Genomic DNA, 25,485 nt, shown 5'->3' on the forward strand with positions numbered 1-25,485 from the left:
ACAGTGAGTGTGCGCAGGTGGTTTAACTCGTGCGGCAGCGTTTGTTAATAATCACCCGCTGCTGGGACTGATTAGCTCGCTTACGATTTGATCTTGACTGCCTGGTGGTCGTGACAGCAGGTTTACAGGCCTGTGGGCTCTGCAAGTGAGGGGTGCTTGAGAACAGAAGGGGCTCACAGGTGCTGGACAGGGGGGCTGTTTGCTGGTTCCTTTGCCAGGTTCAATGGTGATGAAGGAACAACCAGCTGCACCAGGGCTGACTGGAGGCGGCAGCACCTGGAGGAGTGGAGCACCGCTGGGTGAGGTAGAGTGTACCTGTCACCATCGTCATCCCTCCTCTAGAGGGCGCTCCGGCCCTTTTGTGTTCATTATCACATTCAGCTGCCCGTCTTGTTTCTTTATTTAAACCTGGTGCTCTGGAAGCTCGTGGCTCTGCATTGGAAGACTGATGCCCGGAGGCCCTCCTACCATCAAGTCACCCTACGTCCGCGGCTTGAGGGCACAGGCTTCCTGACGCCATCCAGACCAGCTGAGTCCGGGGCTCGGAGCGCCTGGCCTCATCACTCCATTTTTAATCTCCTTGTTCCGTGTCCCTGTTCCTGCTTTTAATCGTCTTTGTCACGACCGCCAACCTGCCCAGACCAGCCCCCAAGAGGTCTAATCACTTCCAGCAGCAGGGTGATAATTACAAACGCCGCCGCACGTGTTAGTTTCACATCAGACGCCTTACCGTGCGGCAGGCTGCATTATTTAAGCCTCCCTTACCTGCATATCGCTGCTCGGTATTGAGTTAAACTTCTCGTAAGCTCTACCTAGCATTTCTTTACCTTTTGCCTTCCTGGTTATTTACTTCACCTTTTTGCCTTCAGACTACGGATCTCGCCTTGCCACTTGGATTGTTTGCTACCAGTGTCAATACCAGATTTGTACCTACCGCTCTCTTTTCGACCTCGATTCTGTCTCACGTTATGGATTGTGTCATTTCCGGATTTCAACCTACCTTACACCTTCTGACTACGATTCAGCTCTTAGGTTTCGGTTTGTTCGCTTACTCACCTCCCAACGACTTGTGCATCTGCATTGGATCCTTATCACCTCTTCAGAGCAGCGTTACAGTCTTGTCTTGGATGGATTCCCTGGTTTTGGATTTTGGCCTGTGCCTAAGGACGTGTTTGCCTGTGCTCCCCCCTTGCACCTGATCACCATCAGCACTGCCCCCTGTTCGCCATCCCTTCTCTTCCTGACTGTGTTTTCCCCGTAGCCCTTTTCCAGTCACTTCCGGATTATACCGTCTGCACAGGGTCCTAAACTACACATCCTTACAGTACCTCCCCCCCACAGCGGAGAGAGAGGAGTCCTGATGGCACAGGGGGAACCCAAGTGCTCCCTGGGCCTGAACATCAGCAGACTGAGGGGTGTCTCTAAACAGCAAAGCAGCTGTCATATATAAAGATCTGCTGGGAAAGGTAGTGAAGAGAGGTGTTTGAGGACTATGACCATAATTTTGGTGTCAAAATTGGAGAAAAGATCAGGAAAGGAATATAAAACTGTTTCAAAGTCTAAGCATCTCTTTGAGGTGAAGTGGATCAATCAGAGGGAGAAGAAAACCAGACACTGCCTGGATCAGACTGTCCCTCCACACTGAGCTCACAGACAAGGAGCACACCGTGAGGACAACAGACACTGGAGAAGTTAGAGGACAGTGGCTGAGATTGGAGGATGTTGTCTGTGGCTCAACAATATCCAAGGCACTCCACAGTGGGGCTTGAATGGATTTTAAAAAAGACATGTCTAAAATCCTGCATGGAGCTTTCATGAAGCACCTCAGTCATTCTGGGGAAAAAAAAATGGCAAAAGGTGTTGTTAGATTAGACCCAATTGCAACTTTCTTGTATAAATGCTGAGTGTTACAGTACGTCTGACACAGACCCAGCACAGCAGATCTCCTGTCAGCACTGTCTCTGCAGACAAGCAGGGTGGGGACAGCATCATGCTGTGGGGCTGCTCCTCCTCAGCAGAGACTGTAGAGCTCGTTAGGATTGCAGGTATAATGGACAGAGCAAAGTACAGGCAAATACTGGAGGAAAATATGTTCCAGTCCACTAATGACTTAAATGTACTTGTAGCGGCGAGGTTTATTAAAGTACAGGAATTAAGGTTTCTGCTCCCTTGCCAGTCCGTCTCTCCTTCATCTCAGTGGTGCGTGATAAAGAGAGACCATTCCATTTGGTTCAATCAAGGTTTTTCTAGCTGATAGAGTGTCCTGATAAGGAGCATCTCCCAAAGCTGGTACCAATCCAGCACCTTAATAAATGCTCATTTGAGGCGCCTAAAAGTCTGAGATTTCAAGGGAAAGTGTTATTTAAAGTTGGTTTACGACCCTAAGGTCTGAGTGCATGGTTACTCATCATCAGCCAATCAGGAACTGGTAGGGCAGGTTAACCCCACGTGGGTCTCTGATGCCCAGGAAGCTTTTAACCAATGAACAACCTGCAGTGCCTCCAGGTAAAAACAGGCAACACAGAGCACAGAACGGTTCCAAAGGGCAGGACGGCCCGCAGGGCAGGACAGTTGGGAAGGGCAGAACAGTTCCCAAGGGAACACAGTTCCCAAGCGCAGGACATTCAGCCTTAGAGCACCTCCAAAACATCCTGAGACTCAGCCCGGACCAACATGTAACAGCCAGTGTGTCCGAGTGCCAGAACTTTCCTCTGTTCTAAGAGTCTAGAGTGGAGGTTGCCAGAGAGTAACCAGAGGATCCACCCGAGGTTAGCACCAGCAGCAGGCCTCGTGAACAGGTCGGAACTGTGGACAGCTGAATCACTATTCAGAACGAGCGCTTCATAGATAGATAGATAGATAGATAGATAGATAGATAGATAGATAGATAGATAGATAGATACTTTATTGATCCCGTGAGGGAAATTGCAGTGCAACAGCAGCTTAACACAGACAACACAGCCACAGTGTAACGAATTATATAATAATAGTACAATACATACAATACAATACAAGAGTTACTCACAGTCCGGACACACAAGAGGAAACTAGAACAGAACAGTACACAGAAATCGTATCACACGTATGAATATAAATATAGATGTAACTCTAGATATAAATCTAAATATAAATGTATTGCACAGGTCCCTGGCATATATTGTACAAAAGTTCATCAGGAACGAACCGGTCCTCTTCCTGACCTGCTGGGACCCACAGTCACTCTTCTCCTGTGCACAAACTCTGCTAGTTCCACCAGCACTAACTAGCGTGTCTTCAGTGAGCACGTCGCAAGCCACACCGAGCAGTGCTTGGCACCGAGCCAGAGAGCGCCGATTGGACACAGCAACCAGCCTGCCACTGTTCTTTGTGCCTGCAGGAGATCTGTATCCCCAGAGTTTGGATGAGTATTCAACTTCACTGCATTACAGCTCGAGAATTCAATTGTTATCCCAACCAGTTGATATCAATTTAATTCCTATGAGTGATGTACTTGCTTTGAGTATCTAGTGTAGAAGTTGTAACCAAGTTCATTTACGAAACGGTCTAAACGAATGATATACTGAACGTCCCCCTTGGTATATGTAACTCTCCGTGATTGAATATATACCTGTTGTATTCTGCTAACCCTCACTGTAAGATCTGTTAAGTTTATATGCACATTCTATGTATTAATAAATGAATTAGTACCCATGTGTGTGTGTTGTTCGAGTTATCCCGCAAGGCTGGATTCTAATGCCATCAAAAGAATCATTTTGTGACTTACTGCCACAATTAATAATTGTCCCAGTAAATGCCCAAACCCCTACATTACCGGTGCCTTGTGAGAGGATACTACACCAGCATGCAACGAGCACAAGATAGGATACACTCTTGACAGGACACTAGTTCATAACACACTGAGTCTTAACACAACTATAATATAAGATCCTCCAGAGGTACAAAAAGCCTGTACATCTTGTTTTCTGTCTGCAGTATGTCCTCTCTACCTGGCTCACACTGTGTGCAAGAACACATCTGTCCTTTGAGGACTGAGGGACACTCTGACTGTGTTACTGCTGTACACTACACAGTCACAAAGAGGAAAAGAGCACATTGTCACAACTATTGTAAGTAACTACTGAGAAATCTAGATGCAATAGGTTGCAGATGGCTATATAGCCAGCAGTCATATCACCCTGTAACTCACAACTGGTAACCCACTGGACCTCAGCAGGTGTGAGCCTGGTCAGTACCTGGATGGGAGACCTCCTGGGAAAAACTAAGGCTGCTGCTGGAAGAGGTGTTAGTGGGGCCAGCAGGGGGCGCTCACCCTGTGGTCTGTGTGGTCCTTATGCCCCAGTATAGTGACAGGGACACTGTGCTGTCCTTTGGATGAGACGTAAAACTGAGGTCCTGACTCTCTGTGGTCATTAAAAATCCCAGGGCGTTTCTCGAAAAGAGTAGGGGTGTTACCCAGGTGTCCTGGTCAAATTGCCCCCTGGTCTTTACCAAACATGGCCTCCTAAGAATCCCCATCTCTGAACTGGCTACATCACTCTCCTCTCCTCCCCACTGATAGCTGATGTGTGGTGAGTGTTCTGGTGCACTATGGCTGCCGTTGCATCATCTAGGTGGGGGGGACACACTGGTGGTGGTGGAGGGGATCCCCATTACCTGTAAAGCGCTTTGAGTGGAGTGTCCAGAAAAGCGCTATATAAGTATAAGTAATTATTATTATTATTATTATTATTATTATTATTATTGTCAACAGTTTCCAGTTCTCAGGAGCTTCAACAAAACAAAGAGATGTTTGCTGAGATTCAGGGGTGATCAAAGCAATAATAAAAATAAAGTTTACCTTGGTTAATTAAGTTCTGGGTAAATGATTTAGTGCCTGTTACGTCCCAGTGTGTGATCTGTGTGTTTTATTTATGTTCTACACTGCTGACCCTTGATTGTTCTCCCTCCCTCATTGGCCCACTATTACACCACTGCTCTGTATGACAATTAGCTTCTCAGCCAATCAGAGTGCATTTTATTCACTATATAACATGTTCTGAAGGAAGAGGCCTTTTGTTTGACTTCGGTCCTGTTTGGTTTTGGTTATTGCTTCAGGTTTGTTGGTTTGTTGGTTTGTTGGTTTGTTGGTTTGTTGGTTTGTTGGTTTGTTGGTTTGTTGGTTTGTTGGTTTGTTGGTTTGTTGGTTTGTTGGTTTGTTGGTTTGTTGGTTTGTTGGTTTGTTGGTTTGTTGGTTTGTTGGTTTGTTGGTTTGTTGGTACTTTTGTTGGTACTTTTGTTGGTACTTTTGTTGGTACTTTTGTTGGTACTTTTGTTGGTACTTTTGTTGGTACTTTTGTTGGTTTGTGTGTTTATCCTTGTTTTGCCATTACCTTGCCCTAACGTGTTACATGTTCAACCTTTGTGTTCTTTGTACCCTGTTCCTGTTGATTACTCGCGTTTTCCCTTATTTGTATTCCTAGTTCACTTGTATTGTGTGAACTTTTGTATATAAGGTTAGTTTAGGTTGTTGGGTACATTCTACACACTTAGTTGATTCTTGTATTAGTAACACTAGTTTAGTACGATGAGTGCCGTTTGTCTTGTAAGGTTTTGGGTAGTCAGTGGAGGTTAGCTAGGGTGTTGAAGACGCTGGAGACCGTGTGTTTCGGGTTTTCTTTTGCAGTCAGGTTAGCTTTCCCTCACTTTCCTAGCCAGCTTCATTTTGTTTATTTTCTTTTCCTTTGGCACCACTTCCTTACCCCTGTGTGTTATTGTGTCTTACCAGTCACTTATTCAACTTAAAATCATCACTTTTGCACTCACCTTTGTTATCACGCTTCCTAGTCCCTCACCAGAACCCACCTGTTTCCAAAAGCATTATCCTAAATGTTACAGCCCTTTACCCCTAGACACTTGGGGTCGTAACAGTGCCTATTGAGAGTTCAGAAACAGGGTATAAAAACAAGCAGAAGAGAGGAAGACAAGAGGGGCAGGAGCACAGCAAGGCAGAAGATCACCAGGAAAGAACAGGTCGGAGTTCAGTATTTGAATCCTATTAAGAGAGCTTGCTATCCTGAGGTTTTTATGGAGCTCTGATTTCCTGTGTAAATCCTTTGGTTAAAAGAGGCCTCTCCTGGCTAGTGTTAGTGTGAAGAGGGAGATTTTCCCTTTCATTCTGCAGCAGCTGGGTCTGCAGAGATATTTAACCACATGTTGTGTTTTTAGTTCAGAAGGCAGCTTTCTCTTTCTTTGGCCTTTGGAGGTGTTAAATACATGGTAGCCGTCTGTTTTTCTCTGAATGTTTAGGATATGGACCTCTGAAACACCTCCCTTAGAAATTTGTACATTGTGTAACTTGTGTGTTGTATGTTAACGTTGTGTGTTTAGTCTGTGTATTGCCATTGTTAATAAATATTTGTTTCACCAAGTTTGCCTGAATTACTACTCACCAATGTTGTGCCAGAGGACAAAGAGCTCGTCGGCCCCTAACTATACCAACCGCTCAGATATATTCTTGACAAAGCTCAATTAGGATTGTAAAGGGTTAAGATTATTAATTTACTTCTTGACTAACATGCTCCATCATTTCTGTTATTCTCCATTTTCATCATCCCTAATTGTAACAGTCTCATAATTTGGCACATATAAATTTAACAACAATGCAAAACATTTTGATAAATAAGAATACTATGAATTAATACAAGTCAAATGATCTCTTATCAGCTAATCTAGCACCCTGAAGTTTCTAGCCAAATATAAGAATATATAACAGAGCTCATATCAGCTTTGTCTCCCAGCTCTTCTTCGCCCTGCTCCTTGTCTGTCACCTCTCTCAGTTCATTAACCCTCCATCAGTTCACCTGATTCTCTCCCATCACTCTGCAGCATGTGAACACACACTCACAGGTTCCAGATCAGGATGTCAGAGTGACCACACACCCAGTCTGCACCAGTCAGAGGCCTGAGCTGTCAAGGCACACGCGTGTTTCTGCGAGAGGACAGTCCTTCAGGCAGTGTGAGGACTGTGAGGACATGCAGGAACGCATGTCTATAGCAGACACCACACAGAGACGTGGTGTGTTCTTCTCTTTCTCTGAGAATGAAGTGATACAGGACTGGTGTCTGACAGATATACTCTCAGCACTTCCCGTACTGAAACTACAGCTCGTATTTTTACTGCCTGCACTTAAGGATTTAAATGCCATGTGCCATGTTCTCTTTCTGAATTTTATTTGCTTTCTCTCCAGTGTTATGTTCCTATCATATCATCTACAAAACCACAAGTTTTCTGTCTTTACCAGAACCTAGAACACCGCTATAAATCAGGAACACAATGTTTTGTCTCCTTCTCAGGGTTTCTCTGATGTTCAAGATCCAACATCTAAACTGCTTTTCCTAGACACAGAGAAAGTATTTATTATCCCAAAGAGGCAGTTTGTTTTATAGTAGCAGAGAATATAAAGAAAAACACACAAATGCTGTACACAATACAAATATACACTGTATTGTCAGAAATGAGAACTGTAAACCTGTTTATCTTCAGAGGTGAAAAAGTGTATCTGCTCTGTGAGGGGAGTATTCGGGATTCATTAAAAAAAGGGTGTGAGGGGTCCTCTAGGATGGAATTTGCTTTAAGCAGGACTTATAATCGATAGACGTGGGGTAGGTGTGAAGACTTTCTGACACAGCTTGACAGAACTCTTCACTTCAATCTTTCTCCTCAGCTTCAAATTCACAAACCAGCAGATCAGGACAAAGAAAAGACTGGTAAAACATTTTAACAAATTGTCAACCTTAAATTGTTTAAGCTTCCTTAAGAAACATAGTTGCTGTTGTCCTTTTTTGAAATTTTAACTTGCAGTTCAGCCCTTCCACTGATTCTCCCCTGATGCAGGTTCGAGTGGGGTTTGAGGGATCTTCCTGAAAGCGATTGAAAGCTCCTCCCACTGAACTGTGACCAGCCAATCATTCTGCTCTGAACTGGCTGAATACATCTGTCACTCATGTGTCTTCTGCTCTCTGATTAGCCTGCCAGTCTGTCAATCACCAGGACTCCCTGTTACATAATTGAAGTTGTAGATTATTGTGTCTTCCACTTTATCAAATGACTCTCTCTGAAAATCAGCTCTCGTACCCAACTGCTCTAGAAAACTTTGGTTTCTAAACAGGTGAATCTACCTTTTACCACACAGTACAAAACCTCCAAGCACACAATTAACAGGAAAGTGTGGAGTGAAATTGGTACCATATGTTACTGACAAGAGCCCAGCCCAGCTTCCTGAGAGAGGAAACAGCACTCAAGAGCAACACTGAAGCTCAGAGTGAAGATCCTCAGTTCAACACTATCAACAAAAATATATTAATGTTAAATATATCTGATATTCCTTTACAATAAAGATTTTCCATCAACCAGGGCCGTTTCTGTGCTGTGTAAGTGTCTGAAACCATTGTGGAGGGGTTCAAATAGGTTATTTGCAATGAGACGGTTATTTAAATAAATAGCAACAACATGTTCTATCAAGAGCTTTTGACATTAAAAGAGGGTTTCAGCCTAATGAACTGATAAGATCACTTTATTAGCCCTATACAATTTCTTGCATTAGGAATATGTCTTTCCACAGACCCCAGCTTACACATTAAGTTTATATACTTTGTGAAAAATGATAATGTTTTAACCTTTTCTGCAAATACGCTCGTTATCAGAGTAAACAAAAGTATACTTTTAGAATTTGATTAATAGGTAATATGGAATCGCGTATGTAAAGAAATTAATAACGGTGTAACTATATTCATGTACTGTAACACAAACAGTAGTATAAGACTTTCTATTGATACAGTATGTGTACTTCTGTTTCACTGTTTAGCACATGACTTCGTCTGTGGTGTGATGGCTTAAGTGACTGACTCACAAGGCTGAGGTTGGAGGTATGAGCCCAGCTGTCGCCATGAGTTTTCTTTTAACAAATAAACATTTCTTTGAAAAACTAAAATAGCAAATGTAATGTGCACTATATTGACATTTTTTATATTTCTAAGTACATAAGTACTTCCATGAGTGTAGCAATAGTCCAAGACCGGGTGATCCATCCTGACAGACGAACAGAGTTACAAGCCGGAGCGGGATCTGGCGGAGGGTCGGGGGAATAAAAGGGGGTCACGGGGCCAGACGCTCCCTCATCCCGGACCCAGAAGATCAGGACACCGTGATGAAGCCTGTGCCGCTGAGTCGCTCCTGGACTTCCGGGTGTCCATCTTCCACAGCTGAGCCCAGACTGGCAGGAACGCCTGGCTTGTATAGCAGGGGGGGCAGGAACCGGAGGCAGGTGCAGGAGATCAACACTAAACTAGGAAGGGCTGGAGCCTCCTTAAGAGGAGGGGTTTACGAGCGTGACAGGGGGCTCAACAAGTAAAGGTGAATTTATTCTTTTTGGGAAAACATGAAAATTCTCTGTTCTGATCCGAGTTTCAGAGTGAACACAATTCAAGAGAAGGTTTTGGTTTTTCACTTAAAACTTCCACAATTACTGTTAGAAAGTCTCACTAAGGTCTGAGATGTTTGTCATGTGATTTGTCTCTGCTGGGGCTCAGAGTCAGACAGGTTTCTTATTAATGTCAACTTTATCAGTCTGTGTTTGAAGTGCTCCTCAGTTAAGGTTATTATTACGATTACATGTAGTATCAATCAGTGGTATTCAATACACCCACATTATCATAAAAATGTTTTATAGAATTGCTATTATGCAGCACAATAATTATTTTGTGGGAAACGATTAGTTACATTTTAAACACTCACCTCTAACAGACAGGTCAATAACAGTGTCATCTTCCCAGAAATCAGACAGCACCATACATCTGTACTGTCCATGATCAGAGCGGGTGATGTTTCTCAGTGCTAAAGACACATTGCCTCTGGAGAGCTCCTTGGAGAAAAGCTCCACCCTTCCCCTGTAGGCTGGGTCCTGTCTGTCAGAGTTATACCTGCGGTTCTGGTACAGACACACAGGGGCTGTATAATCTCCTCTAAACCACCTGATCTCCAGGTCCTCTGCACTCTCTCTGGATGAGAGGTAACAGGGCAGGACAGCGTCTTCACCAGGGGACACAACTACAGGAGCAGCTGGACCAACCACCTGAAACACCTCTGGAAGAGAAAGAGCACACAGTCTGCATGAGCCTCCCCCTCTACACAGCTGCTCACAGTGTGAGCTGGTCCAGCACTGTCTCAGGACCAGCCCCACACTGACCCCAGGAATGTCACTGGTGAGGATTTAGTGATGTTTTAGTTTTAACCCACTTGGATTGATTGGAAACCCTCCTGTTGTACTTTCTCATTTTTAAGCAAACATACCAGCCTGAGTTAGTTCCTTTAAGGAATGTCAGTAAGTTAATATTTAGGGATGTTATTGTTTCATTGGTAAAGGTTTAAGTGTTTGTCTTTGTTTAAAAGTGTATATAAAGTGTACACTGGAGGTTGTGGGGGTCAGATATGAATACTGAATTCTTGTCAGTCAAATGTATTAAGTGGTCATGTTAAGAACATTAATATTGTTAGTTGTAAGTGGAAATAAGTATAATTATCATATTAAACAGTACAGTACATGTTATGGTATATTTCAATCCTTAAGCTCTGTGAAGTTGCCCCCCTCCCCACAAACAACACAAACATTGAAACCCCCCACATTCATTAGTGCTGCGTTTGTACTGGTTTGTGGTGTTGAAGCAGCATGTGTTCATGCTCAAGATATTGTATAGCGCCTTGTTTTTTCATGAGTGTGACATCACTCAGCCCCCCTACAGCAGGGCAGGAGAAGCAAACCAGCCTCATCTGTTAGTGCTCTGTTAGTTCCAGGTTGTGCCGTTGAAAGTAGCTTCCGGGCTGCTTTCGTTCCCGAGATACAGAGTCTTATTTTTCAAGTCACATGACTGCCTAGACAACGCCTGCTGTTTGCTTTCTCAGTCAGTCCTGAGGCAGGGGGATGTGAAATGACATCTGTCTGCAGTATCCTAATGCACCACAAGAGCTGCCATTTGAGCCTTTAAGAGGGAACTTTAGCAAACAATTGCATTTTCTGAAAAAAATGTAAGTAGCATGTCATGATACCTCATAGCTGGGTCACCTAAGGAGCTTCTCACTGTATCCTTTTTACATACATATGGATACACAAATAAATACATATTTCTGTCAGCTGAGTTTTTAAAGCCGGGCCTTTCCCCATGGCCCTGGTGCTTCTGAAGTGTTTTTCTGGAAGGCTCCTCTGTCCTGTCCCTGGGGCAGGAGGTTCTTCCCTGACCTGAGGATTGTCTGACTGATTATCTTCACAGTAAAGAGGCTTTGTGTCTGTGCAGCTCTTCTTCATTTGAGAGGAGGGTGAGAAGGAACTTTTTCACACCTTTGGAGGTGAAAATGTGTTCTCTGGGCTATTATGTGAGTTTTATCTGAAGCTCCTGTATTCGATGTGACATCAAAGACAAAGGTTCTTCCCTGACTAATTAGCATTCCTGCACAGCAAAGGGGCTTCATAACAGTGTCTGTGCAGCTCTTCTTCATTTGAGAGGAGGGTTAGACTTAGATGGAACTTCACCTGTGGTGCTGGGTACATTAAAACCCATCCTTCATACATGGATCGTACAACCAAATCACACACAATTTAAAAAGTCAACAGGCAAGTGTGTTATATATTATATAAATATTGACATTACCCAGTAGGCTTATAAAAGAGGTGAATTCATTATAAAGACGCTGGTGAATAAGAGGAAGGAGGTGATGAGATATGTCCATAAATCTTAACATCTCCTTTTTCATGGTGAAGAAGGAGACAGAGGGAAACCCTTAGACTTCAGTGGACTAATGGATGCAGGTATGAAGCTGGACAGACAGGCTTAGTCTTCACAGGCAGGGACATGTCCTGATACAGGTGGGAAAAGGACATACAGAGGGGGTGATAGGACCCAGGACAATGTGATTGCAGAATTTATACACTGACCAGAAATACACGCATACAAATACAAAAACTACAAAAAAACACACTTTGAAATCCTACAAGATGTGTGTTATACAATAATACAGGTCTTTAAGAGTACGCTGTCTAGAGCTCACTATTCTACCACTGAGAGACACAACCAGCTCTGGTTGGAGATGCTAAGAAACCCAAACCAGGATGCTGAATGTAAGGACCAATTCTATAAAACATCTATAAATGGTTTGCAGTGAGTGTTCTTGTACTGTTATTGATGATCATGCCTTTAGGGCTGTGAGTGTTCTTGTGCTGCTATTGATGATCATGGCTTTAGGACTGTGAGTGTTCTTGTATCGATGATTAGGCCATTTCTTTTGTTTTATTAACATTCAAGTGAAGGAAATGATCTTGGTACCACAGGCCTAAGCTGTCAAGTGTAGAGTGGAGCTTAGCCTCTTGAATAGACGTGTCTACAATCACTCTTTGCTATATAAAGGCACAACAAGGTTGCCCCAAGGCACTGTGTCATCAGAGCCCATGAGTAAACATATGTCTGGTCTGGGCTCCTCCAGTCACCTGTCTACAATGTGAGAAGAGCAGGAGGAATGGCTGAGCCTTGAGCAGAGCCAGTGGAGATCAATGTCATTGTGCTGCCCTGCTGGTTGAATCTGACACATTGAGGTCTGTCTATTAGGAAAGAAATAATCCAGAAAATAAGCTGTGGTTTAACTCTCATGTTAACAGGTTTCCTACATGTTTTCCCATCATCTGGGGTTAAAAACTGAATGACTCTGGTAACACTGAACAGGAATGTTTATTCAGACAGACACTCTGTGCTTATTGAACAGTGATGTGTAAATCAACCATCTGTGTTTGGGGTACGTGTGTGTTTAGGTCTCACCAACAAACAAGTCTTCATGTCTCCACCACTTAGGAAACTGAGGAGGATTGCTTCCCTGTGACTCATTAAAAGTCATAAAGACTATTTATACTGCTGCTGGCTATTGTGAGGATTACCTGTGGACTGTCATCTGTGTGAGCTGAGAGCTTGAAGGGGACAGTGTGGATATTTGAGGCACATGGGAGAGTGTTTTGGCTCTCCGATCACATGAACAACTGGAGCTAAACTTGCAGACAATCCTGGACATTATCATGAACACAGGGGTTTGAAGAAGGAAACAAGGACATGAGGATGAAGGGGAGGAGTGTGGCAGAGACTGAAGGGGTTAAATAGGAAGGTACACCCTCCTCTCCCCTCCACTACTCTCACAGCTGTCTGATCCCTAAGGAACACCCTTGACCAGCTCCATGTCCATGAGGAATTCCAGTGGGCACACAGGAGGAGAGCCTTACTGAGACATGGTTAGTGAAATTCTCTAAGGAGTGAGGAAAGGTATTTAAAAATAAGCTCCTGTCTGCTTGACCAGGACACAGAAAACAGCCTCTGTTACAGTCATATAAAAACATGGCTAATGAAATGAGAGAGTCTCTCTTCACTGTACCTGATACTGAAGCAGAGGACTGGAGGAGAAGCAACAGAGTCACAGAGAGCCACACTGAACTGTCAGACTTCATACCTGCAATACAGAAACACTGAGATTAGTCAGACAGCAGACCTGGAATAATGAAAGACTCTGAGTGGGCAGTCTTAATCTCTCAAATGAAGAAACACACTGATCAGTCACAATTCATCTCTACAACAGAGAAGAGAAAACACTGTGATTAATAAGACTTCATCTTGGAAATACAGAAACATTCAGGTTGGTCACACTTCAACTCAGAAGTATAGAAATACTCAGACTGGGTCAGGGATAATCACTAAAATATAAAAACATCTTGTCTGATATGAACTGTTTGAAATAGAAAAAAGTCAGATATTTCAAATAAAACCCCTCTAATGTCATTTCACCTTTTAAAAAAATCTCTGATAGATCAATGCTCATCTCTGTGAAGATTTCACAGAAACAGACACTTAGAGAATTATCCAGCTGTAGTGTGGTAGTGAGGGGAGTCTCACTTTCAGCAGATTAACACTCACCTGGTTTTATACTGACGGGATGTTTACAGTGTGAACTACAGTCCGGACTGATGAGAAAAGTTTTTTATCTTTCCAGTGTTCAGAGATGTTGTCCAGAGAGACAGAAGCACTATTCAACTACAGGAAACACAAAGTGAAAGAAAAACTTTCAAGTGGAGCCGTGGAATGTATTGTTTGCCTGTTATCCATGCAAATACAGTGAAAATACAGCACAAACTGTGATTTTTTACACCTACAGATATACATTAATAATTCATCAGTCGTGTGAATATCTGTACTGTCTGACTACGACAGGACAGGCCTAATCCTACAGTACACTGTGCTGTTAACTGGTATGAAAATCACAGGATACTTACAGGCTGGATACTCTGAAAATTGTGGTCTGAGCTCCAGTTTCTATTGTTCAGGAAGAAATATATAATTGTCTGAGGCCTCTTTATAATTAGATTTGAAAAGTGACCTTCACTTCGGAGACTCTCTTTATTGCAGTAATGGATTATTTTTGCTTTCAATTTTCACTTTCTGCTGTAGCGTAGAGAGGCAGGAGGATTCTGGGAAACTGGGCAGTGGCTTCAGGCTGTGTTGTTGTGATCATGCAGCTCGAGCACAGATCAGTGTTCAAGAGTGCAGGAGCTCTGGGACTTTTCTGCTAAACAGGTATATCAAGCTGGAGCCCAGCTCCTCTTGTCTATTGAGTGTGTTCACAAGTACAGGCACTACGCAAGGCTGAGCTGTGTGATCACAGGTTCAAGTCTGGATCATTTCCCCTGTGGTGGCACACAGGCTGAGCCCTGTCCAGTGTAGAGTCAGTGGGCTCTCAGCCAGACTCCCAGGTGTTTTCAGTCTCACTTCTCCTGTCTCTGGTGCAAAAGCTCTGCTCTGGGGCTGAGCTGGGTGATCACAGGTTCAAGTCTGGATCATTTCCCCTGTGGTGGCACACAGGCTGAGCCCTGTCCAGTGTAGAGTCAGTGGGCTCTCAGCCAGACTCCCAGGTGTTTTCAGTCTCACCTCTCCTGTCTCTGGGGCTGTGCTGACTGTGACACCAGTGGCTCCAGTGTGGGAGTGTTGGAGGAGTCTGCCTACTCTTCCTCATTACCCTTGTCAGCAGTTACACAGATCATGAAGCCAAGAAACCAGCCATCTATTTCCCACCAGCTATTTATTGATATAAATTAGATTGAATATATTGAAAATTCAGTGTCTTTCAATATAATGAAAATACAGTATATATTTAAATCAACTCATAATTCCTTAAGTTATACTTGAATTATAATGAAAAATATATTTCCAATAATATATTGTAACAAGCATATTTCCTATTATTCCAAAAATACACTTACATTAGTTATACCAGTTTATTACATATTCAGTGTACTGTGTTGTCTCCCAGGTGTGTTTCATTCACTTCCATGTCTTTCTAAATGTGTTTTTCCAGACCAGGAGAAAGAGTCTATGAATAAAGCTGAGCAAGACTGAGTCCCCATTGGGACTGAAAGGAAGACTAGACAGTCAAAGTTTTCACGCATGATTCTGGCTCAAGATTAACAATGAGCTATTTTCCAGAGCTGAAAAGGTAAAACGTTTTTAGAAACACAGCACATAAGATGGAGCTCAGTAGCAGTGATTCACCCATAACTGAGCTCTTTTTAATTTTACTTATTTTAATGACACATCCAATGTGATTACAGTAACCAGAAGAAGAAACTTGTTGAAGTTAAAAGAGAGAAAAAACCACATGAAATTTCAATTAAAAGAGAGACCAAAGCAAATCAGGGGACAGGAGAGTATGTGGGAAGGAGAATCAATTAGTGGCCTCCTTCATTTCTCACAGAGTGAAGTGTAATAAGTACATCGGTTCATTAGGCTGAAACCCTCTTTTAATGTCAAAAGTTCTTGATAGAACATGTTGTTGTTATTTAATTAAATAATCATCTCATTGCAAATAACCTATTTGAACCATAATGGCTTCAGACACTTAGACAGCACAGAAACTGCCATCAAAGTCACTAGTGATCTTTAACAGCTTCTGATTCTGGTTCTCTTTCTGTCCTCATCCTTCTTGATCTCAGGGCTGCTTTTGACACTGTCAGCCATGATATCTTACTTGATTGTCTTGAGACAGTGTTTGGAGTTTCTGACACTGTTCTTGTTGATAATGTTGAACTGCGGACCTTCATCCCGAGCTTCAGTGTTACTCTTCATACTCAGGTGTGGTGTACATGCCAGACTATTAAATCATCTGTCCTCTCTCTCAACTAAGGCCAAACCAGGCCTAGCAGCCTGCTCTTATAGGACCTCCCACAGCTGTGTCTCATCAGAGCACAGAGGTAAATATCCAACCTGCCCTTATAGGACCTCCCACAGCTGTGTCTCATCAGAGCACAGAGGTAAATATCCAACCTGCTCTTATAGGACCTTCCAAACCTGTGTATCATCAGAGTGTAGACTGCCCTCAGCTCTGACTCACTTCACACTGACTGGTTTTAATTACCATTCAGTCCACACAAAGTCTCAGGATGTACTTTATTTATTTGGTTGTTCCTGTGAGGTGTCTTTAATTTTTATCTAGGGCTGTTCTGTTGTAATCTTTCAGTCATTATTGTCCTCCTAAAATAAGGATCTTGTTGCTGTCATAGTGTTATAATGAGGAAGGTGCAGGAACTGTCTGAGGAAGTCTGCTCACTGTACGATCTCAGCTCCACCCCTTCTGCAACGTGGTTATTGTGGTCTTTGAGACCTGGAACTGAGAGCAGCACTGAGCCCTGAGAGGAGAGATTGAACATGTCAGCAGCTGACAGGCAGAAGTCATGAAGACAGCTTGCTGCTCTCTGCTCACTGTGAGGACTGACTGAGGGTCTGTGTCACTTTAAGAGCAAATCTTCTGGGTTACAACTTCACAACTAGAAAAGTGTTTGTTAATCTGACAGTTCGAAATGTTTAAATTAAACAGTAGGTCACACATGTAATGTTTTTCAAATTAAAAAAATATTTGAGTAAATTATTAAGTAGTACACTTTTGTTTTGCCATTAACATATTATTAGAAATATAAATTACAAATTTACAATTGTCAGGTGTTTGATGGAAAATAAAGTTTTTTGTAAAGCAATATCAGATATATTTAACATTAATTTATTTTTGTTGATAGTTTTGAACTGAGGATCTTCACTCACAGTGTTGCTCTTGAGTGCTGTTTCCTCTCTCAGGAAGCTGGGCTGGGCTCTTGTCAGTAACACATGGTACCAGTTTCACTCCACACTTTCCTGTCGGTGGTGTGCTTGGAGGTTTTGTACTGTGTGCTAAAAAGTAGATTCACCTGTTTAGAAACCAAAGTTTTCTAGAGCAGTTGGGTATGAGAGTTGATTTTCAGAGAGAGTCATTTGCTAAAGTGGAAGACACAATAATCTACAACTTCAATTATGTAACTGGGAGTCCTGGTGATTGACAGACTGGCAGGCTAATCAGAGAGCAGAAGACACATGAGTGACAGATGTATTCAGCCAGTTCAGAGCAGAATGATTGGCTGGTCAAGGTTCAGTGGGAGGGGCCACTGAGGTGCCTGACACTGATCAGAGTGAAAGCAGACAGAGGGGTGAATCAGGGGAACTTGACTTCTATCATTTTGAATTGACACTCCAGGAGTATCAGACGAGCTGGTAGGGGACAATATTACCTGGATTAATTCGCTGTTTATTATACAGCACACACTTTTATAAACCTTGAAAAATAGTTCTCACTGACCACAGAGAAAACTATTTAAGCAATTATTTTCTGTTGTGATGTTGAAAGTAAACCCCATTCATTCAACAGCTGCCTCTAGATCATGCAAACTAAGTTCTAGAGGTCAGAAGAGGACAGGAGGGACAGAGGGAGGTAGTGCAGTGACAGAAGAAGAAATCGGAGAAAGGTAGACGCTCCTACCATTCCAGTCACAGCTTAGGAAGATGGACGCCCGGAAGCCCGCCTACCCGCGAGTCCAGGGCTCGACGGCGTCCTGACCATCCGGGTTACCCTTTTATTCCCTGACCCTTCCCCGGATTCCGCTCCGGCTTTTAACTTTTGTCTCGTCAGTCATGGATGGATCACCCGGCTCTGGACCTTTTGCTCACCCTGGCTTTCCCTACGGACTCCCTCTGGATTGTCGCATGGACCACCCCCCCCCAGCACCAGCGCACCGTCAACACACCCCCTGTTCGTCTACCAGCCCCGTTCCTAGTCTTCTCTGTTTGTTTCACTCCCTTCCGGATACGATCATCTATCATCTATTCTATTCCGGATTCTATCATCTGCATCATGACAGAATATGACAGAATATATCTGAGCAGTGGGTATAGTTAGAGGGCCATGAGCTCTTTGTCCTCTGCCACGACTTTGGTGAGTAGTAATTCAGGCAAACTTGGTTAAACAAATATTTATTAACAATGGCAATACACACAATGTAAACGTACAATTTACTGAGCAAGGTGTTTCAGAGGCCCATATCCTAAACATTCAGAGGAAAACAGACGGCTACCATGTATTTAACACCTACAAAGGCCAAAAGAAGAGAAAGCTGCCTTCTGAGCTAAACAAAACACAACATGTGGTAAAATCTCTCTGCAGACCCAGCTCCTGCAAAACGAATGGGAACAAATCTCTCTTCTACACTAACACTAACACTAGCCAGGAGAGGCCTCTTTTAACCAAAGGATTTACACAGGAAATCAGAGCTCCATAAAAACCTCAGGATAGCAAGCTCTCTTAATTGGATTCAAATACTGAACTCCGGCCTGTTCTTTCCTGGTGATCTTCTGCCTTGCTTTGCTCCTGCCCCTCTTGTCTTCCTCTCTTCTGCTGTCTGTACCTGCTTGTTTTTATACCCTGTTCCTGAACTCTTGATAGGCACTAAATCATTAACCCAGAACTTCATTAAGCAGGGTAAACTATATTATTGCTTTGATCACCCCTGAATCTTAGCAAACATCTCTTTGCTTTGAAGCTCCTGAGGACTGGAAATCTTGGCAATAATACTACTACTAATAATAATAATTGCTTACACTTATATAGCACTTTTCTGGACATGCCACTCAAGTGTAGGATAAGATACAGGAAATATTAATCGAAAACTAAAGAGAGAAATGTCTTTTTGGAAAGGTCTGGTGTAATTTTTGTCCATTATTCTTGTCAGATTTGTTCAAGCTCCCTCAAGTTGATTAGAGAGAATTTATTTTCAAGTCTTTCCACAGATTCCCAATAGGATTCAAGTCAGCACTTTGACTGGGACACTCAAAGATATTAACTTCCTTATTCTTCATCCACTCCAGAGCAGTTTGACCTTGTACTTTGGGTGATTGTCCTGCTGAAAGGTGATTTGTGGTTTTAAGTCATTAGTGGACTGGAACATGTTTTCCTCCAGTATTTGCCTGTACTTTGCTCTGTCCATTATACCTGCAATCCTGACGAGCTCTACAGTCTCTGCTGAGAAGCAGTGCCACAGCATGATGCTGTCTCCACCCTGCTTGCCTGCAGAGACAGAGCTGACAGGAGATCTGCTGTGCTGGGTCTGTGTCAGACGTACTGTAACACTCAGCATTTACACAAGAAAATTGCAATCAAGTCTAATATAATACCTTTTGCCATGTTTGTTTCCCAGAATCACTGAGGTGCTTCATTAAATCTCCATGCAGGATTTTAGACATGTCTTTTTTCAGATCCATTCAAGCCCCACTGTGGAGTGTCTGGAATATTGTTGAGCCACAGACAACAACCTCCAATCTCAGCCACTGTCCTCTAACTCTTCCAGTGTCTGTCGTCCTCACGGTGTGCTCCTTGTCTGTGAGCTCAGTGTGGAGCGACAGTCTGATCCAGGTGGTGTCTGGTTCTCTCCTCTATCTGGTTGATCCACTTCACCTCAAAGAGATGCTTAAACTTTGAAACCGTTTTAAATTCCTTTCCTGATCTTTTTTCCTATTTTGACAGCTAAATTATACTACATATATGATATTAAACAGTCCTCAAATCATGGTCACAGTCCTCAAACAGCTCTCTTCACTACCTCTCCCAGCAGATCTTTATATATGGCAGCTGCTTTGCTGTTTAGAGACACCCCTCAGTCTGCTGATGTTCAGCCCCAGGGAGCACTTGGGTTCCCCCTGTGCCATCAGGACTCCTTCTCTCAGCTGTGGGGGGCAGGTGCTGTAAGGATGTGTAGTTTAGGACCCTGTGCAGACGGTATAATCCGGAAGTGACTGGAAAAGGGCTACGGGGAAAACACAGTCAGGGAGAGAAGGGATGGCGAACAGGGGGCGGTGCTGATGGTGATCAGGTGCAAGGGGGGAGCACAGACAAACACGTCCTTAGGCACAGGCCAAAATCCAAAACCAGGGAATCCATCCAAGACAAGACTGTAACGCTGCTCTGAAGAGGTGATAAGGATCCAACGCAGATGCAGGAGTCACTGGGAGGTGAGTAAGCGAACAAACCGAAACCTAGGAGCTGAATCGTAGTCAGAAGGTGTAAGGTAGGTTGAAATCCGGAAAAGACACAATCCATAACGTGAGACAGAATCGAGGTCGAAAAGAGAGCGGTAGGTACAAATCTGGTATTGACACTGGTAGCAAACAATCCAAGGGGCAAGGCGAGATCCGTAGTCTGAAGGCAAAAAGGTGAAGTAAATAACCAGGAAGGCAAAAGGTAAAGAAATGCTAGGTAGAGCTTACGAGAAGTTTAACTCAATACCGAGCAGCGATATGCATGTAAGGGAGGCTTAAATAATGCAGCCTGCCGCATGGTAAGGCGTCTGATGTGAAACTAACACGTGCGGCGGCGTTTGTAATTATCACCTGCTGGAAGTGATTAGACCTCTTGGTGGCTGGTCTGGGCAGGTTGGCGGTCGTGACAAAGACGATTAAAAGCAGGAACAGGGACACGGAACAAGGAGATTAAAAATGGAGTGACGAGGCCAGGCGCTCCGAGCCCCGAACTCAGCTGGTCTGGACGGCGTCAGGAAGCCTGTGCCCTCAAGCCGCGGACGTAGGGTGACTTGATGGTAGGAGGGCCTCCGGGCATCAGTCTTCCAATGCAGAGCCCTGAGCTTCCAGAGCACCGGGTTTAAATAAAGAAACAAGACGGGCAGCTGAATGTGATAATGAACACAAAAGGGCCGGAGCGCCCTCTAGAGGAGGGATGACGATGGTGACAGGTACACTCTACCTCACCCAGCGGTGCTCCACTCCTCCAGGGGCTGACGCCTCCAGTCAGCCCTGGTGCAGCTGGTTGTTCCTTCATCACCATTGAACCTGGCAAAGGGACCAGCACACAGCCCCCCTGTCCAGCACCTGTGAGCCCCTTCTGTTCTCAAGCACCCCTCACTTGCAGAGCCCACAGGCCTGTAAACCTGCCTCATCATCACTAGAGACAAGATCTCTACTGGAGCCTCTACTGGAGCTCTCACATGCTCTCCTTCCAGACTGGACTCTGGACAAATCCCTTTTCTCCCAAGAGGTCTTACTTAGTCAGGAGGAGGCTAATTCTACACACATCCTATCCTGACAGCTCCTTTCCCTCATTCAGGATCTCACTGCCTCACAGGCAGGTAATCAGGAGCTGAACTTCTTCTTTAAGAGAGAGAAGAGCCAAATCCTGCAGCCTGTGGACAAGAGGAGCTGGGCTTCAGCTTGATATACTTGTTTTACAGAAAAGTCCCAGAGCTCCTGCATTCTGGAACACTGATCTGTGCTCGAGCTGCATGATCACAACAACACAGCCTGAAGCCACTGCCCAATTTCCCAGAATCCTCCTGCCTCTCTGTAAGTGAAAGTGAAAATAGTCTTTTACTGCGATAAAGACGGTGTCAGAAGTAAAGTGAGCAGGTCGCTCTTCAAATCTAATGAGAAAAAGGCCTCAGACAATCACTTCTTTCTGAACAATAGAAAGTGGAGCTCAGACTGGTATGATCAGAGTATCCAGCCTGTAAGTATCCTGTCATTCTCACATCAGTTAACAGCACAGTGTACTGTAGGGTGAGGCCTGTCCTGTAGCAGTCAGATAGTACAGATATTCACACAACTGATTAAGTATTAATGTGTATCTGAAGGTGTATAATATCACAGTTTTCACTGTATTGTCCCTGTAATTATTAATGTGAATCTGAAGGTGCATGATATCACTGTTTTCACTGGATTTTCACTGTATTAGATCTAACAGGCAAACAGCAAATTTCATGGCTCCTGTTGAAGGTTTCTCTTTCACTTTGTGTTTCCTGTAGTTGAATGGCGTTTCTCTCTCCCAGAACAACATCTCTCAACACCGCAAAGACAACAAACTTTTCTCTGAATCTGGACTGTAATTAATACTGTAAACATACTGTAAGTATAAAAACAGGTGAGTGTAAATCTGCTTTGTTATTGTCTAGCTGTGTAAGAAGACAAGAAACGTTATATATATTTCTGAACCTTGTAGGTTTAATTCAGTATAATGTGTTTAGTACTGCAGAGATCAATGACAATGTATGTATAGAAAAAGGTGAGTGTGAATCTGGTATGTTATTGTCCATCTGTAAAAGGAGACAGGAAACCTGCTCTATTTCCACACATTGTATTGTCAAATAAAGTGCTGTTCCTTTCTTTATAGTGCATGGGTAGAGTCAGAGTAGTAGCTGCTGTGTGCTGGAGTGACAGTGAGATCAGTCAGGTACAGCAGTGTGTGAGTGAACAGTCAGGTCAGGACTGAAGCTGCTGTGTGCTGGAGTGCCAATGAGATCAGTCAGGTACAGAGTGTGTGAGTGAACAGTCAGGTCAGGACTAAGATTGAGAGGAACTTCTCACTGTATTTTTGCTCTGGGTATAGATTTTAGTGAAAAAGTCTGCAAGATCAGTGCTTCTGTTAATGGAAATTTGGCACAGTGACAAGTCAGGGCGAGCATCTGTTTCAGTAAAGAGTACTACATGTGTCTTTCAGAGACATTTGATCTCTGTTGGTGATTTTCTTTAATTCAGATGTGAAGTGTAACTCATAAGTGTGTTTATTTCTTACTTCAGAGTGTTACTTTGTTTCAGAGATGGAGTCTGACCAGTCACAGTGGCTCTTTGTGACTCTGCTGTTTCTCCACCAGTCCTGTGTCTCAGGATCAGGTACAGTGACTCTTATTGGTGTTTTAATCAATAACCTGTCCAGAACTCAGATTTCACAGTGATGACTGAAAATAGTACAGTTTCTAAGAATCCAATTTCTGAAGCTGATGAGTGTAACATTTGTCTGACCTGACTGTTGTCTAGATGAGATATAAACAGTGCAAATGGATGCTCAGACTCAGGGAATGATTTTCATCACAGTGGGATGAGCTGACAGACTCAGAGACAGTGTCAATCATGGCCAAGTCACACTGCTGACCTGAGAGCTGCTTCACCCTCTCTCCCAGTCTGTGCCTCAGTGTGGGAGTTAATGTTGGCTACATCAGGTACTCATCACTTACAGAGGGAGTCCTGGAGTGACCCAAACTACACAGGACATTCCAATGTGTCAGACGTTTGTGTGTGGAAGATGGAGAGATGTTACAACTGACACTTGTTGAAGGAGCCTGACTGGATCTTGCCTGTTCATCTTCATCTTCATTCTGTTTTGTGTGTCTAGATGTTGGTGAATATCTTATTTTGTATTGTAAAAACTGCTGAATAAAACTGGAATCATTCAGGTCCATGGCTACATCCCACTTTGCCTCCAGTGTCTATGTGTTCTGATTGTGTTGGAAGTATTAATCAGCAGTTTAATCTGGGTTCTGTATGTGAAGTGTTTCAGTATATAAAGAACCAGAGAGCAGAGAGAGACACACAGATAGAGAGCCTGATTTAACCCTCTACTGTCACTGCAGAGTAACAGACCCTCAGTGAACACGGTCACAGCTCTTCTATCAGGGAGTGAAGGTGAGGATCTGAGGGTCCTGGGTCAGAGATCCAGACCCCAGTTTGGGAAACACTGGTGTGAGGAAGAGGAGCAGATGGTGAGATGAGACTCACTGATCTTCAGTGCTCTTCAGTCACATGTGGGTCTGAATCAGTGATGGGCTGTTTGTAGAAAACACTGTGTGTCACTGAGCTGCTCTGCTTTATTCTGCCAGTGATGAGTCTACAGTTTGTCTCAGAGTGTTTGTCTGTGTTGAGGTTGAAGACTCATGTCAGCTGTGCTCTTTCTCTTTCAGAGAGGTTTGACGTTCGAGGTCCAGCTGTTCCTGTGTTTGTTTTCCCTGGTGAAGACGCTGTCCTGCCCTGTTACCTCTCACCAGAGATCAGTGCCAAGGACCTACAGATCAGGTGGTTTAGAAAGGATAACATTGGCCTTGTGTGTTTGCATGAATCAGGCCAGTATAACTTTGAAGGACAGAGCCCAGACTACAGGGACAGGGCTGGTCTATTCCTGCAGGAGCTCCACAGAGGCAATGTGTCTTTAACACTGAGAGATGTGAGACGCTCTGACCGTGGACAGTACAAATGCATGGTGGGGTCTGACCTGATGGAGGATGACACTGTTATTGACCTGGGAGTGAGAGGTGAGTGACGTTCAGTTTGGTTTTCTCACAGTCAGTGTCAATACTACACAACACAACACAACACAACACAACACAACACAACACAACACTACACTACACACTCCCAAGTCTGCACAGGCAGGGACATGAGAGAGCAGTGAGCTTCCCGTGCTGTGATGTCAGCTCAGCTCACATTAACACACTCAGGGTCTATACAACACAACACAGTACAACACTACACACTCCCAAGTCTGCACAGGCAGGGACATGAAAAAGCACTGAGCCTCCTGTGCTGTGTCAACTATGGGATTTAGTACACAGCTGTGTATTAAGATGCAGGCTAGTTAATACAGTACTATCTGGAGAACATCTCCAGCTCTGGGCTCAATTGGAATGATAAATCCTGTCAAACAAAGATGGAGAGCGGCTGAACTCGTGCTCAGTACAGTGCTGAAAGCTCAGCATTGTTGTTTTTCTAATTAACATGAATCAGAACATTTCAAATAATCTAACCAGAAAGTGAATATTTAGGCCATTTTGTAGAATAATTACTTTGTCTCATGTTTATATATAACTGAATATCTCTGACAGCTTAATCTAATTAATTTGTGACATGCATCCTGCTAAAAATAAACATGAAGAGGATACATTAATAACACGATTCTCAAATTGCAATTAGCCACTAAAGAAACAATAAGAAACTTATTCAGACGAATAAGCAAACCCATCACTACTTTGGTTTTATGTATAGTGGATTTCATCTACAAGTAAAAAACAAATTTAACTTAGGATACTTCTGTAACAGACCTTTCATTTCAGTTTATTGTTGTTAATCTGACCTTGTGAGTCTTTGGAATTTTGTCTGCAATACAATAAATGTAAGCACTTTTACGGCTTTATTTGTTGCTCTTCATCTAAGAGTTTTTAATTTATGTTTTGCTGATCTTCTCCATTTGAGATAGTGAGTGAGATAATAATAATAATAAAAAACTTTATTTTATATATCGCCTTT

At 43.4% G+C, this 25,485-nt stretch overlaps 2 protein-coding genes across 8 annotated transcripts in view; one reads left to right on the forward strand and one right to left on the reverse strand.

Moving 5' to 3' along the window:
• The window catches only part of LOC107075989 (butyrophilin subfamily 1 member A1-like), a 179,330-nt gene that overhangs the window by 123,528 nt on the left and 30,317 nt on the right, over positions 1-25,485 (forward strand). For 2 of the 5 annotated variants that reach the window (XM_069187903.1, XM_069187908.1), the window contains exons 1-4: positions 21,778-21,922; positions 22,218-22,333; positions 23,008-23,082; positions 24,147-24,494. In XM_069187903.1, the coding sequence (XP_069044004.1) occupies positions 23,010-23,082; positions 24,147-24,494 (421 nt within the window). In that variant the 5' untranslated portion in view covers positions 21,778-21,922; positions 22,218-22,333; positions 23,008-23,009. Of the gene's footprint in view, positions 1-21,777; positions 21,923-22,217; positions 22,334-23,007; positions 23,083-24,146; positions 24,495-25,485 lie in introns of those variants that run through there. The other 3 variants (XM_069187905.1, XM_069187906.1, XM_069187907.1) reach the window with 3 other exon arrangements.
• Positions 1-25,485, reverse strand: part of LOC138238068 (butyrophilin subfamily 2 member A2-like) — a 168,947-nt gene that overhangs the window by 29,773 nt on the left and 113,689 nt on the right. Inside the window, exons 1-3 of one of the 3 annotated variants that reach the window (XM_069187923.1) lie at positions 14,331-14,511; positions 13,975-14,091; positions 13,439-13,513 (exon numbers count right to left, since the gene is read on the reverse strand). In XM_069187923.1, the coding sequence (XP_069044024.1) occupies positions 13,439-13,511 (73 nt within the window). In that variant the 5' untranslated portion in view covers positions 13,512-13,513; positions 13,975-14,091; positions 14,331-14,511. Of the gene's footprint in view, positions 1-13,438; positions 13,514-13,974; positions 14,092-14,330; positions 14,512-25,485 lie in introns of those variants that run through there. The other 2 variants (XR_011189253.1, XM_069187924.1) reach the window with 2 other exon arrangements.

The sequence above is a fragment of the Lepisosteus oculatus genome, chromosome 4 (assembly GCF_040954835.1).
Source record: "Lepisosteus oculatus isolate fLepOcu1 chromosome 4, fLepOcu1.hap2, whole genome shotgun sequence".
Taxonomy (NCBI): Eukaryota; Metazoa; Chordata; class Actinopteri; order Semionotiformes; family Lepisosteidae; genus Lepisosteus; species Lepisosteus oculatus.